Genomic DNA, 14,391 nt, shown 5'->3' with positions numbered 1-14,391 from the left:
CATTAAATGAGACTCATCTTTGTCACAACCCTGAGAAGTAGACACAGCGGGGTTCTAGATCCCTATTTTTAAGATGAGGTGCCAAAAGCTCAGAGGAATTAAGGGATAGACCCAAGGTCTTATAGCAAGTCAATCAAACACTCAAAACTCGAATCCAGACCTGCTGACGGTAGGTCCAGCAATTCTTTCTGTTGTGATTGAATCTTGGGTCTCTGAGCCAGAAAAAGATGAAGCAGCATAGCAAAACCACCGCTCTGCTATTTGCTTTCAATGCATTTCCTGAAATGGGGGAGCGGACCAGTGAGGGAGACAGCTGTGGGAGATGTGGGGCTGGAGGGAGGGTGGCCCTTCCACGTCAGCAGGAGAGGAGGCTTGAATGGAGAAGATGAACTTAGTCTGATTCCTGGCCTTTCTCCTTGGCTCTGAACTCATGGAATTCGATGGGCTTCACGGAACTTCCTGCTCTGCTGGTAAAGGAAATGGCCTTGACCATGTGGGCCTAGGCAGGGAGGCAACCAATAGGCATCCCTCTCAGAAGGCAAGTGAGCTGAAGTGGGAGCAGATTTTCTTGTTGTATGTGACTTTCTGTGGCTACTTCCCATCAGTTGTCCCTTCTAGCAAAGCTAAAATTTAAATTAGGGCTCTCGTAGTTGATAGCAGCTTACTAGTAGCACCTGTGATTAGTGAGATCGCCAAGGGGAAGGTGACTCTCAGCAAGTCAGTCAGCGTGCAGTCCAACTGCCCTCCTGCTGTGGAAGTGTCTCTCCAATGCTGCTTTGGGATCTGGGGTGATTTTTATTGAGGAAATCCAAGAGGTTCCGTAGATGGGAGAGAGAGAGATTCCATAAGTCACTTCTAGATGCTTTTCAGGGATTGGGGTTCACAAGCTTTGAGGTCCAATTCCAACCGTGCTGCTGACTACCAGAGTGCTTGGGCCAGTGCCTGGACCTGAGCCTCTCTGCTGAGAGCTGTAAATAATGATGGGTTAAATGATTTCAGCTTTGAATGCACATTTGAATCGACCTGGGGGGCTTTCTAAACTATACCTAGGCAGGGGCCCTGCCCTCAGATCCTTACTCAATGGTCTGGGTGAGGCAGGGGACTGATCCTTGTTACAGGGTCCCCCAGGTGATCAGTTGTATAGTAAAGGTGAAGAAATGGGATGGGTTAATCTCTGAGCTCTCCTGAAGACCTGGGGGAGAACTCAGGTGTTTGTCTGGTCCATAGTCCACAATGCACCATGTGGCCATTCCAGCCTTTAAACTCAAGGTCATGAAATCCAGAGCAGAAAGCACGGTACAGACGGCCACTGTCCAAGTCCCTTATTTTGAACTGGCAGGCCCCCTGGGGAGCAGTGTGTTCCAGGCACATAGTAAGGTAGAGCAAGCAGCTGTCTAGGCATTCTGCTCCCAAGCCTGTGGCCCTGTCTTAATGCCACACAGCTCTGAAGGAAGCCATGGGAATTACTGGAGGACAAAACAACGCTTTTGTCCAGTTTCCCTTATAAGCCTTTCACCTAATGGTGTTTTGGAGTTCGGTGAATATTTACTCATTCCTTCTGCACTTAGTAACTACATGTCCAAGCTCCAGAGAAGCAGATTATTCTTATCCACAGATGAAGAAACTACAGGTGGAAAGATTGACACTTTTCCTGGTCACACAGCATGATAACACAAGCTGTGTAGTGGAAACCGAAGTCCTTGTTTTCCTGGAGGAAAATCCCTCTCTTCCCACCTTGACTTAGCTGTTCAGAAGCAGCAGCTCTTAGCGGCAGTGAGCTCCGCTAAGAGAGGCACTCCTGTCTGAGGTGCTCCTGCCCTGGAAGAAGAAAGTGCGCATTCTAGGCAACACTTCTCTAGCGGGGCGGCTGTGCCTTTGGCACCTCAATATCTCTCCCATGCTTACCAAGCCCTTTCGCATCCTGTCCACTGGTTTACCCTGCCCTTCTGTTCAGGACCAACTGTCTAGGCTGTCCTGAGCCATGTCAGTCCATCTGGAAAGGCAAAATGGCAGGGAAGCTCCCACCAGGGACGGAGGAGGCGATGAGAAGGAAACATGCTGGGCTTTCGGGTGTCCTGGGGGTCAGCAGAATAGCTGCAGAGGTGCTGCGGCAGGAAAGCGTAGTGGGCCAACGTGGAAGCTCCGGCTGGCTCCTGCTGCGTGTTGCATGTCACAGCACATCCATATTTCTGGCGGTTTACAAGAGTGAAAAGACTGTTTTCATGCAAATCTGCTATGTCAATGTAGATTTCTTTTTAGGTTTGCTCAGTGGAGAATGATTTTTGAAGCTGTGCTGTTGTTTCACTCCTCCTTCCCACTCAGCTCTAAATTCATTAGCAGCCACAGAAAATGTGCCTCCAGAAACTGTGTGGCCCAGAGACATGTGTCAGGCAAAGAGTTTGTCCAGCCCAGCAAAGCAGCTTGGTGTGGCTTTGCTTTGAAGATTCCAGCTGATGCGTCCCTTTTGGGAAATTATAATCATCTATGGAAGGTTATTGGATTGGGCTGATGAAAAATCCGATAGACCAAGAACAGCATCTATAGACCCCATGGCTGGAATAGCCAAGACAGTGAACCACCTCAGTTAGGCTTGGGCCTCTAACAGTTGCCTGCCCTTTAGCATCCTGTCGGTAGTGCTCTGATCTGGCTCTCACTGACCTCTTGTCATGCCAGGTGTGACAGCCAGCCTCCAAGGTGGCCCCCAATGATCCGCATCTCTTGGTATCCACACCTTTGTATCGTCCCTGCACACAACAAAGAGGGCTGATCCATGTGACCAACAGGATATTGCAAACTGATGGTGTGTGGATTCCCAGGCAAAATCATTAACAAGAATTGCAGCTTCCACCTTGGCCCCTTGAATTACTTGCTCTGGGAAGCCAGACACCCTGTTGTGAGGACATTCAAGCAACACGGTAGAGATCATGTCAGGAGGAACCAACTTCATGCTAGAACTTGCCAGGCACATGAATGAACCATGTCCAGAAACATCCTCCAGGCTCAGTTAAGCCTCCAGATGATTCTGGCTCCTCAGCATTTGAGTCTCAGCTGAGGCCTCGGACATCATGGAACAGAGATAAACACACTGTCTGCACTGTGACTTGTGTGCATTCCTGACCCACAAAAATAATGGGCTAAGTCTTTATTGTTGTTTTCTGCCAGTAAGTTGTAGGGGTGAATTGTAATGCAGCAATAGATGACTCTAGCCTAATCGTGTATGGATATGAGCCATCATAAAGTTGTATCTGCAAAACACATCCCACTTTATAAAGTAATCATTCAAAGGTGAAGTCTCTACACCTACTTTCTAAATTGTATTCATGTAGTCAAATATTCATAATAGAGATAAGTTCTCCATTTATAAGTACCAAGAAAGGCTTAAATGCACCTTGCTAATGGAGGGGAAATGCGAAGTACACTAAAAGAGCCCTTGCTTGAAGAAGCAGTCAACAGTCTTACTCCTCTCACCGAACCTGTCCTTACCCCTGGGAATCTGACTTGAGTTTCTGCCACTCCTTTGGAATCAACCTCTCCTCAATCATCAGGGGCCTTCTCATCTGTAACTCCAGGTGCACAAGTTCTAACTCTCCTGTAGCTTCTTGATTTACACCTCTGTTGACTTCCCTGATACCAACCTACCTTTGCTCCTCTATGGTCCACATACTGCTTTCTCTATTTTACTGGCAAATCTTTCCCCCTAAGTTCCTTTTCATTCTGGCCTTCTCTCAAGAATAAGCCTTTTTTTCTTCCAGACTAAAGAGAAATGGGCAGCTTTGTGAAACAGTGAGCTTCTTGTCCCTCTAGGCATTAGTAGTTAGAGGGTGGCCGTCTAGCAGGGATGGTGTGGGAGGGATTCCAGCTGTGGTCTATAAAGCAGTAATCAACATTATCAATCTGTAAATTTTGAAAGGCTTAGGTACCAAGTTACCTTTAAGAGTATCTGAACCAGGACAGTTATAATCCCAGAATTCAGACTCATCATAGAGAGTCAGAGCTGGTTAGGATCTTTGAAATAATCTGCATGGTCTCATTCAAACTAAAATTTCAAGTCTCCGTAGAGATGACTCCCATTATTTTCTCATGACTAGATGTATTTTCCAAGAACTAGTCCTAAGTTCCCTCCAGGAACCTATACTTCTGCCCCTGGGTGTATCCCATGCCTGTCAAACTCAGGCTAGGTAAATCAGATGCACTGTCTTCTTCCCCAAACCTATTAATCCTCTTACTTAGCTCAAGCACACTGTCCTCTGGCTGAGTTGTCTTGTCTCTTTCCCCTGTCCTCCAAGTCTGTATTTTATCAGTTGCTAAGACTTATTCATTCTTTCTTCTTAATATCTCTCTCATTCTTTCCCTCTGTTTTAGTCAGAGTTCTCCAGAGAAACAGAACTGATAATATGTGTGTGTGTATGTGTGTGTGTTTATATACTTACTATATATGTGTACATATATGCTATATGTGTGTACATATACACTGTGTGTGTGTGTATGATTTATTGTAAGGATTTGGCTCATACTATTATTGAGACTGGCAAGTCCCAAGATCTGCAAGCTGGAGACCCAGGAGAGTTAATAGTTTAGTTGCAGTCAGAACCAGCAGAGCTGATGGTGTAGTTTCCATTCAAAGGCTGGCAGGCTCGGGGCGCCTGGCTGGCTCAGTTGGTAGAGCATGTGACTCTTGATCTTGGGATTATGAGTTCGAGTTCTGTGTTGGGTGTAGAGATTACTTAAAAATAAGTAAATAAATTTAAAAAAATACAAAGGCTGGCAGGCTTAATACTCAGGAAGAGCCAATGTTTCAGTTTGAGTCTAAAGGCAGGAAAAGACTAATGTCTTAGCTCAAGGCAGTCAGAGTCCAGAGGAGTTCTCTCTTACTCTTGGGAGGGTCAGCCTTTTTGTTCCATTTAGTCCTTAAACTGATTGGACGTGGCCCACCCACTTTAGGGCAGGTAATCTGCTCTAGGTAGTCTACTGATTGTTAATCTCATCCAAAAACATCTTCACAGAGGCACCCAGAATAATGTGCACCCCATGGTTCCCGAAACCAAGTTGATACATAAAATTAACAAACACATCCTCCTACATAGCCATCACCATGGCCTCTGCCCTGGTTTGGGCCTGTATTAATTTGCTACCCCTACCAGCATTCTTAGTTTCTCAACCTATAACTAGATTCAAGTCCCAGCAGGCCCCAAGTGAGATACAAAGTGTGACTATGAGGAGATATACTACACTCCAAAAAAACTATTTTTCTAATTTATATATAGAGAAATCCGGGGAGTATGTGTAGACTGGGTCATAAAAGGATAGGATCATGGTGGATGAAATATATGGATGGAATATAAAATTGGATCAGGTGGAATTTATTGGTATGGGCCCATTCAGCAGAGACTCCAAATTCAGTGTTTGAGATTGAGGGGTTAGAAGTCTTTAACAGTTTGGTTGACTAAACTATGGACCCAAATGTAGCCTACACAAAAGGAAGTTAAATGCCAGAACTGCTTTGGTATATTGTAGAGGAAGGTATCCAAAAGCTTAGGGAGATTGGTGGGCTAATCATGTAAGGCCTGTTCACCAACTCTGAGCAGGTCAAGAGGGCACACCTTTCATCACCACTGTGAGAAATTTGTGAGGGGAGCCTCAGCATCTTTGAAGAGTTCTGTGGTCACTCTTTTCTGTAGGTCAGACATTACAGTAGGAACTGCAGCCATCAAACTGGGATCCCTGATGCAGTAGGGATAGTGGGATTCCAGAGTGGCAGGACGAGAGGGATGTGGTTACCATAATTGGACAACTGAGCCAAAGCGATAATCACAGTAGTCTGACTCATAGAGACCTATGACAGCTGACTAGTAGATCATGGTCCCTTTGGGGAAGACTGAGAGAAAGATTAACAGTATAAAATTTTGACAGTATAGCAAGGTCCTTCCTCAAAGGGATCTAGATTCCACTTCATTCAAGAGGTTCTTGGTCTGTAAATTGGCTCACGTCTGGGAATTGATTGAAGGGCCATTATGACTGTTTTGGTGATCTAAGGTATATTACTGTTCATTCAACCTAAACTCTTACGCTTATACAAAGGTAAGAGTTCATGTTAATCCATGAGCTGTGGTCAGTGGTTTGGCTGGATGGTCAGAGACTTGAAAGGTACATTGTTGGAAAGCTGGTGACAAGGAAGTCTGGGGAAGAGGTAAATGTACAGACCTCTCTGGGCAAAAGATATGAAGATATTTGTCTTCCATATTAATGCTCACCAGAGGGTAACCTCACCATTCAGTCAGTCAGTCAATAATTCACTCACTCACTCATCATGAAGGCATGATCCCATGGGAGTTAGGAGCAGCCATATTCCTCACTGTCAAAATCCACCTGTAACTTTTGACTCTCCCAAAACTTAACTCATTACAGCCTGTTGTTGACTAGAAGCCTTCACAATAACATAAGCAGTTGATTAACACATGTTTTGTATGGTATATGTATTAAATGCTGTATTCTTACAATAAAATAAGCTAGAAAACAAATGTTATTAAGGAAATCATAAGAAACAAAAAATACATTTACAGTACTGTACTATAAAAAAATCCATATGTAAGTGGATCTATGCAGCTCAAACTAGCGTTGTTCATGGCCAACTCTGTATATTCTTTGCTGAGGTGTCTGGTCAGGTCTTTGGCTCTTTTTTTTTTTTTTTTTTAAGATTTTATTTATTTATGTGACAGAGAGACAGCCAGCGAGAGAGGGAACACAAGCAGGGGGAGTGGGAGAGGAAGAAGCAGGCTCCTAGCGGAGGAGCCTGATGTGGGACTCGATCCCCGAACGCCGGGATCACGCCCTGAGCCGAAGGCAGACGCTTAACGACTGCGCTACCCATGCGCCCCTGGCTCATTTTTATATCAGATTTGTTTTCTTACTGTTGAGTTTTAAGAGTTCTTCGTATATTTGGTTAATAGTCTTTTATCATATATCTTTTGCAAATATTTTCTACTAGTCTATGGCTTGTCTTCTCACTCTTTTGACAGTGCCTTTTGCAGAGCAGGAGTTTCTGATTTTAATGGAGTCTAGCTTATCAATTGTTTCTTTTATGGATCGTGCTTTTGGTATGTATCTAAAATGTCATCACCATACCCAAGATCATGTAGATTTTTCTCCTAAGTTATCTTCTAGGAGTTTTGTAGTTTTATATTTTATAGTTAATTCTGTGACCCTTTTTGAGTTAATTTTGTGAGAAGTGTCTAAGATTCATTTTTTGCACATGAACATTCAGTAGTTCCCACACCATTTGTTGAAGAGACTGTCTTCATGCTGTTGCATTGCCTTTGCTTCTTTATCAAAGATCAGTGACTCTATTAAGATGGGTGTATTTCTAGGCTCTCTGTTCCGTTCTATTCTATTTGTCTATTGTCCCGCCAAAATCACACTGTCTTGATTACTGTAGCTTTGTAATAAGTCTTGAAGTTGAGTAGTATGTATCTTCTGTTTTTCTCCTCAATATTATTTTAGCTATTCTGGGAATTTAGCCTCACCATATAAACTTCAGAATCACTTGGTCACTATCTACAAAATAACTTGTTTGGATTTTTGGGGGGATTGCATTGAATCTATAGATCAGGTTGGGAAGAATATATACTGTCATGTCATCTGGAAACAAACACAGCTTTATTTTCCTTCCCAATTTGTTTATCTTTTATTTCCTTTTCTTGTCTTACTGCATTAGATAACACTTTCAGTACCATGTTGAAAAGGAGTGGTGAGGAGACAATCTTGCCTTATTCCTGATCCTAGTGGGCAAGTGTCTAGTTTCTCACCTTTGAGTATGATGTTAGCTGTAGGTTTTTTCTAGATACTCTTTATCAAGTTTAGGAAGTTCCTTTTATTTCTAGTTTACCAAGAGCATCATAAATGGTGTCGGATTTTGTCAAATGTTTTTTCTACATATATTTATAGGGTCACGTGATTTTTCTTATTTAGCCTGTTGATGTGATTGATTATATTAATTGATTTTTTTTCATGTTGAACTAGCCTTGCATTCTTGGGATAAATCCCACTTGGTCTTGGCATATATTTATACGTTGTTGGCTTTGATGTGCTAATAGTTTTGAGGATTTTTGTCTCTGTGTTCATGAGAAATACTGGTCTCTCGTTGTTTCTTTAAAAATATTTTATTTATTTGAGAGAGAGACAGAGAGAGCACAAGCAGAGGGAGGGCAGAGAGGGAGAGGGACAGGCAGACTCCCTGCTAAGCAGGGAGCCCAACGTGGGGCTGGATCCCAGGACTCTGATATCATGACCTGAGCTGAAGATGGATGCTTAACCTACTGAACCACCCAGGTGCCCCTCTAGTTTTCTTTTCCTGTAATATCTTTGTCTGGTTTTGGTATTAGGGTAGTGCTGGCCTCATAGAATGAGTTAAGAAATATTCTTTCTGTTTCTGTCCTCTGAAAGAAGATTGTAAAGAATTGGTATAATTTCTTCCATGATTATTTGGTGAACCCATGTGGGCCTGGTGTTTTCTGTTTTGAAAGGTTATTAGTTATTAATTCCATTAGATATAGGCTTGTTCTCCAGTGTATTTTTCATTTCAGATATTGTAGTTTTCATCTCGAGAAGTTTGATTTGTCCTTTTTATATCTTAACTTTTTGAATATATAAAATGTAGACATAATAACTGTTCTAATGTTTTCCTGTGCTAATTCTAATAACTCAGTTCTAGGTTGCTTTTGATTGGTTGTTGTCTTCATTATGAGTATGTTTTCCTGCTTCTTTGCATCCTTGGTAATCTTTGATTAGATGTCAAACATTGTGAATTTTACCTTGTTGGTTGCTTGGTATCTTTGTATTCTTATAAATTTTTCTGAGCTTTTGGGGTAGAGTTAAATTACTTTGGGGTTTTGCTTTTATAATTTATTAGGTTGTATCTGGAACAGTGCTCAGTTTAGGACTAATCATTATTCCCCACTGTGGAGGTAAGATCACCCTGAAAACTCTGCCCAATGCCCTGTGTGTTATGAATTTTTCAAGTTTGATTGGTGGGAACAGGCACTATTTCCAGCCTGTGTGAGCACAAGGCACTGTTTCTTGTTACCCATTTTGATGATTCTGTCCTTAGCCTCAGGTTATTTCCTCAAATAGGTACACAGTGCTGTGCTGTGTATTAGAAGGAGAGACCCTGTAGATCTCCAGGTTTTCGCTCTTGAACAGCTCTCCACTCTCTGATATTCCCTCCTACGAACTCTAGTTGCTCTGGACCTTCAGCTCCATCTTCTTAACTCAGGGAATCTACCAGGCTCTACCTCAATATTCCTACCTTGTGCTACTGCCTGGAAACTGACAAGGCAGTAGGCTTGGGCAGTTCATAGGGCTCGCTTCATTTGTTTACCATCTGTCAAGAATCACTGTTTTTCATTGCCTGATGTCCAGAGTCATAAAACCCATTGTTTTTTTGTATTTTGTCTGGTTGGTTGGTTGGTTGGTTGATTTATCTATTTATTTCGTTGTCTAAGGTAAGAAAGCTTTTGTACTTGGATTCTTACAGCAAAACCTTTTTTTTTTTTTTTTAAAGATTTTATTTATTTATTTAACAGAGATAGAGACAGCCAGCGAGAGAGGGAACACAGCAGGGAGAGTGGGAGAGGAAGAAGCAGGCTCACAGTGGAGGAGCCTGATGTGGGGCTCGATCCCATAACGCCGGGATCACGCCCTGAGCCGAAGGCAGACGCTTAACCGCTGTGCCACCCAGGCGCCCCTACAGCAAAACCTTTTTATATGTTACCAGTGGTCATTGCCATTTGAGAGGCTATATGTTTACGTGAGCTGTGGAATAAACTCCAATCAGCCAGCAGGAATTTTTGAGGCTATTCTAGGGGTGCTAAACTGATTTCCTGACTTTCTTGTTTCTGGGAATTCCTTGAATTATTTGGGTCTAGAAGCTAATTCTAAATAATGATTTTATGAAATTCCTAACCATGTTATGATTTTATTCTCAGAATTAAAAAAAAGAAAGAGCAGCAACGTTACGCTGAAGAGCAGAGGATACTAAGAATGAACTTTCATGAAGAGCTATATTCAGGGGAGAAGATGAGTGACATATTAGCCCAGCTAAAACTTGAGGAACTAAAAGGAGCCAGAGAAAAACAACAGCAGAGAGAAAAGGAATGCCAAAGGTATTTTGAAAAATTCTGCATATAGTCCTGGCTCTAGAGGAATAGCACTATATTTCCCCCAGTGCTGTTTCCCAGTACAAAAAGGAAGAGTCAAGGCACGGAGATGTGAAATAGTGTAAATGGTTAAAGTTGGGGGGCACCTGGGTGGCTCAGTTGTTAAGCGCCTGCCTTCAGCTCAGGGCGTGATCCCGGAGTCCTGGGATCGAGCCCTGCATTGGGCTCCTCTGCTGGGAGCCTGCTTCTTCCTCTCCCACTCTCCCTGCTTGTGTTCCCTCTCTCGCTGGCTGTCTCTCTCTCTGTCAAATAAATAAAATAAAGTCTTTTTAAAAAAATAAATGGTTAAAGTTGGTAGTCAAATAAGGACTCATGCTATTTCTCTTCCTAGTGGTTCACTTAACCTGACCATACTGTGTCTTTATAGATATATAGAAGCTCTGCGAGCCCGGATCCAGGAGAAAATGCGGCTGTATAATATTACTTTACCTCCACTCTGCTGCTGTGGTACTGATTTTTGGGATGCTCATCCTGATACCTGTGCCAACAATTGTATTTTCTATAAAAACCATAGAGGTAAGCTTCTTAAAGAAATGGTTGGGGTCTGGTAGCAATTCAAACAAACAAACAATAAATGTAGTGATTATAGTAAGTTAGCATTTATTGGGTATTTACTATATATAACCCCTTTACAAAACAACTCTGAGACAATGCAAATAATTATAGTGAGTTATAATCCTTTTTGAGATCTGCTATTTCCTTGTCTCCATTAATGCTGGGGAAGTATTTCTACTCCACTGTAGGGAGACTTGGCTTCCAGGTCCTCCTATAAATGAAGAAAGTAGAGCTTGTGTTTTATGGCCATCTAAGTTAGGCCTCTATCCAACTGAATTCCCTATTATCCGCATACTTTAGTGTTACTTAACATAGACTTATTGCCATCTGTATGCACATTAGACTGCCAGTTCTGCCAGGTGACACTGAGGAAAGTGAGGACCGGTATAAACTCTATCTTCAGGAATCCCAGCTAGAGAAAACAGAGTCCTTCTTGTTGTCACTAATGTTCCTGTTTCCTGGCCAGCCTTAAATATATTGACGTGTGTAGTGTAGAGATTAGGTAGGCTTCATGCACACACCAAAAATACTGCCACTATTTGTATTCCTACTGCCTTATCCGTGTGATACGAGTTTCTCATCCATTCTGTGAGTTAAATTTTAAAAACACAAATCTTATCATGCCATTCCTCTATTCTAAAACCTTGAGGGTTCACCATTACAGTACAAAATGTATGCCATATTTGGCATACTTTCTCTCTGGCCCCAGGTGACACTCCAGCCTTATCAAACTTGCTATTTCCAGTACCTGTCACTTTTTTTAATACCTTTTGCACCACGAATTTTTCTGCCTAGAAAGCCTTCTTTCCTTTACTCTTATTAATCCTTTAAGACCATCTTTAATGTTACTACTTCTGGAAATCTTTTCCTAAATGTTTTTTTTCATTCATTCTGAACTTCATTCTGTGATGATATTTTGTATATGCCTCTGGTTTGAAAGTGTTAACACTGCAATTTAATTATTTTTGTGTCTGTTCTCTTCATTATCTTTCCTGTCCTCATGGAGTGCTTGGGATGTACTAAGTACTCAATATTTATTCAATGAATAGGCTAAGTTAATACCTAGGAGACTTGTAGGGAAGCAGTACTAATGGGAAGGAGGTTGGGAGAGTGAGTAGTTTAGAATCTGACTTCACTCCTCACTGTGCAAACCTTTATTTGCAGCATATACCCGGGCACTACGTTCGGTCATCAATTCCTGCGATATCCCTGAGGGGACGTCAACTGTTCGAGTCGCCATGCATAATTTGGCTTCTGCACATAGACGGACTTTGAAGAATCTGTAATGAGAATCTGAATCCAATTGTTAGTATTTCAGTCTTCACTTAAAATCAACCCTGAGAGATTATTTAGGAAAAGCTGTTAAAATGTATAAGATGTATAATCTGGAAAGAAGGAGGGTCCCACGTGACAACCATCGCTCTAATTAGATCATAACCATTGTTTCAGTCTCTGCTTGGGAATGAAATTGAAAGTTGACCTCCAGGCTTGTGTTTTTGCTGTGAACTGTATAGAGTCTGTTGCTTTAAAACCAGTAAGAGTTTTTTTACTTAGCTCTGCTCTGATCAGAAGAGATCATGAGAAATCTTTGAGATTATCTCATTTATTGTCTTTCTAAAAGTGTATCTTTGAATCTTGACAAGATTGCAGATATCTAGGTAAAGCCGAAAAGAAGATGATGAAATGAGTTTCTGAGTGTCAGTGGCCATCTCTATTGCTGATAGCTTTTCCAGTTGTGTATAACAATTAGAGGTGAGAAGAATTTGAATTTGATGCACATTTTTTTCCTCAAGATTTTTCTCTCCTGGTTTTTTAACTTATTACCTCTTTCCCCGTTCAGTGACATTGGACTTAAGACTTTTTAATTTTATAATTTTGTATTGCAAAAGTAAGGTGAATAAAACCTCTGTCTTTTGAGCATCTTCTTTGTGAAATCATTGTGATGGCATTTCAAAAAGTGAATCTGAAGTCAAAGTGAGTCCTGCCTATATATCCCTACCTTTTAAAAATCTGGTGAATGGCATAGCTACAAAGCAGATGAAATAAAAATTGCTATAGTTAGTATTAGTATGAATGTTATTTCTTCAGAGTATTCACTGACACAAAATATGAAAAAGTTTAGTATTGAATTGGAGATCCTGAGAATTCCTTTTTCTTACTTTTCTCTAATGGATCAGTGCTGAAGAAGCACTTTGGTTACGTCTCAAAAAACTTCTAAACATCTAGGCAGGTCATCAAAAATAAAAGCCAAAATTACGTGTATGACAAAATTGACTGGTTATTTAACCAGATTAATAATCTAGTTCAGTCAAAATCTTTAAGTAATTATATCCATGATTCAGCCTTTAGGAGTTGTATTTTTTAATGATTTATTGAGATATAATTTTTATAGCATATGATTAACCCATTTGAAGTGTACAATTCAGTGGTTTTTAGTATACTTCTAGGATTGTGCAACTATCACCACTATCAAATTTTAGAATAATTTTGTCATTCTAAGGAGATGCCCCCATAATCCAACAATTCCACTTCTGCGTATGTTTCTAAAATAATTGGAAGCAGAATCTCGAACTGATCTTTGCATACCATGTTCATGACAACATTATTCACAATAGCCGAGAAGTGGAAGCAACCCAGGGTCTGTCAACAGATGAATGTATAAACAAAATGTGGTGTGTATATAAATATGCAGTGGAATATTATTCAGCCTTAAGAAGGAAAGAAATGCTATCACATGCTATAGTATGGATGAGCACTAAGATCAGTATGCTGAGCGAAGCAAAGTCACAAAAAGACAAATTCAGTATGATGCCACTTACATGAGAACCTAGAGTGGTCAAATTCACAGAGACAGAAAGTAGAATAGTCATTCCCAGGGTCTGGGGGGAGGAGGAAATGGGAAGTTGTTTAATGCGTAGAGTTTCAGTTTTGCAATATGAAGAAGTTCTGGAGATTTATTTTACAATAATGCGAATCTACTTAATATTACTGAACTGTACACTTAAAAACAATTATAATGGTAAATTTTAGTTTATGTGGCTTTTTTTAACCACAATTTTTAAGAAGAAAAATTCCATACCTGTTCCATACGATACACTTCCTATTCCCTCCTCACTCAGCTTTAAGCAATCACTTTCTGTCTCTGTAGATTTGTCTATTCTGGCCTTTCATATAAATGGGATCATACAGTATATAGCTTTTTGTGATTAGAATTTTGTTTAATATAATGTTTTTAAGATTTTTCCATGTTGTAGCATGGATCAATACTTCATTGGCTTTTTGTTACCCAGTAATACTTCACTATATGGATACCACATTTTATTTACTCAGTTGATGAACATTTGGGCTGTTTCTACTAATTGGCTATTATGAATAATGCTGCTATGAACATTTATTGACAAATTTTTCTGTGGACATATGTTTTCATTTCTCTTGGGCATGTACCTAGGAGTGAATATGCTGGGTCATATGGTAGCTCCACGTTGAACCTTTTGAGGAACAGAAAATTGTTTTCCAAAGTGGCTGCACCATTTTATATTCCTACTGATGGTGTATAAGGGTTCAGATTTCTTCGCATTCACCAACTTGTGTCCTTATCTGTCTCTTTGATTATGGCCATCCCCCT

At 40.9% G+C, this 14,391-nt stretch overlaps 1 protein-coding gene across 5 annotated transcripts in view; it reads left to right on the top strand.

Annotated features, from left to right (window-relative positions):
- The window catches only part of CCDC15 (coiled-coil domain containing 15), a 71,329-nt gene extending 58,643 nt beyond the window's left edge, over positions 1–12,686 (top strand). For all 5 annotated transcript variants that reach the window (XM_040631083.1, XM_040631084.1, XM_040631086.1 and 2 more), the window contains 3 exons: positions 9,981–10,157; positions 10,579–10,727; positions 11,931–12,686. In XM_040631083.1, coding sequence (XP_040487017.1) covers positions 9,981–10,157; positions 10,579–10,727; positions 11,931–12,052 — 448 coding nt within the window. In that variant the 3' untranslated portion in view covers positions 12,053–12,686. The remainder of the gene's footprint in view (positions 1–9,980; positions 10,158–10,578; positions 10,728–11,930) is intronic.
- The last annotated feature ends 1,705 nt before the right edge of the window (positions 12,687–14,391 follow it).

The sequence above is a fragment of the Ursus maritimus genome, unplaced genomic scaffold, assembly GCF_017311325.1.
Source record: "Ursus maritimus isolate PB19 unplaced genomic scaffold, ASM1731132v1 scaffold_16, whole genome shotgun sequence".
In the NCBI taxonomy this organism is placed as follows: Eukaryota; Metazoa; Chordata; class Mammalia; order Carnivora; family Ursidae; genus Ursus; species Ursus maritimus.
Note: the sequence above shows the minus strand (reverse complement) of the source record. Positions and strands in the feature narration are given on the sequence as shown.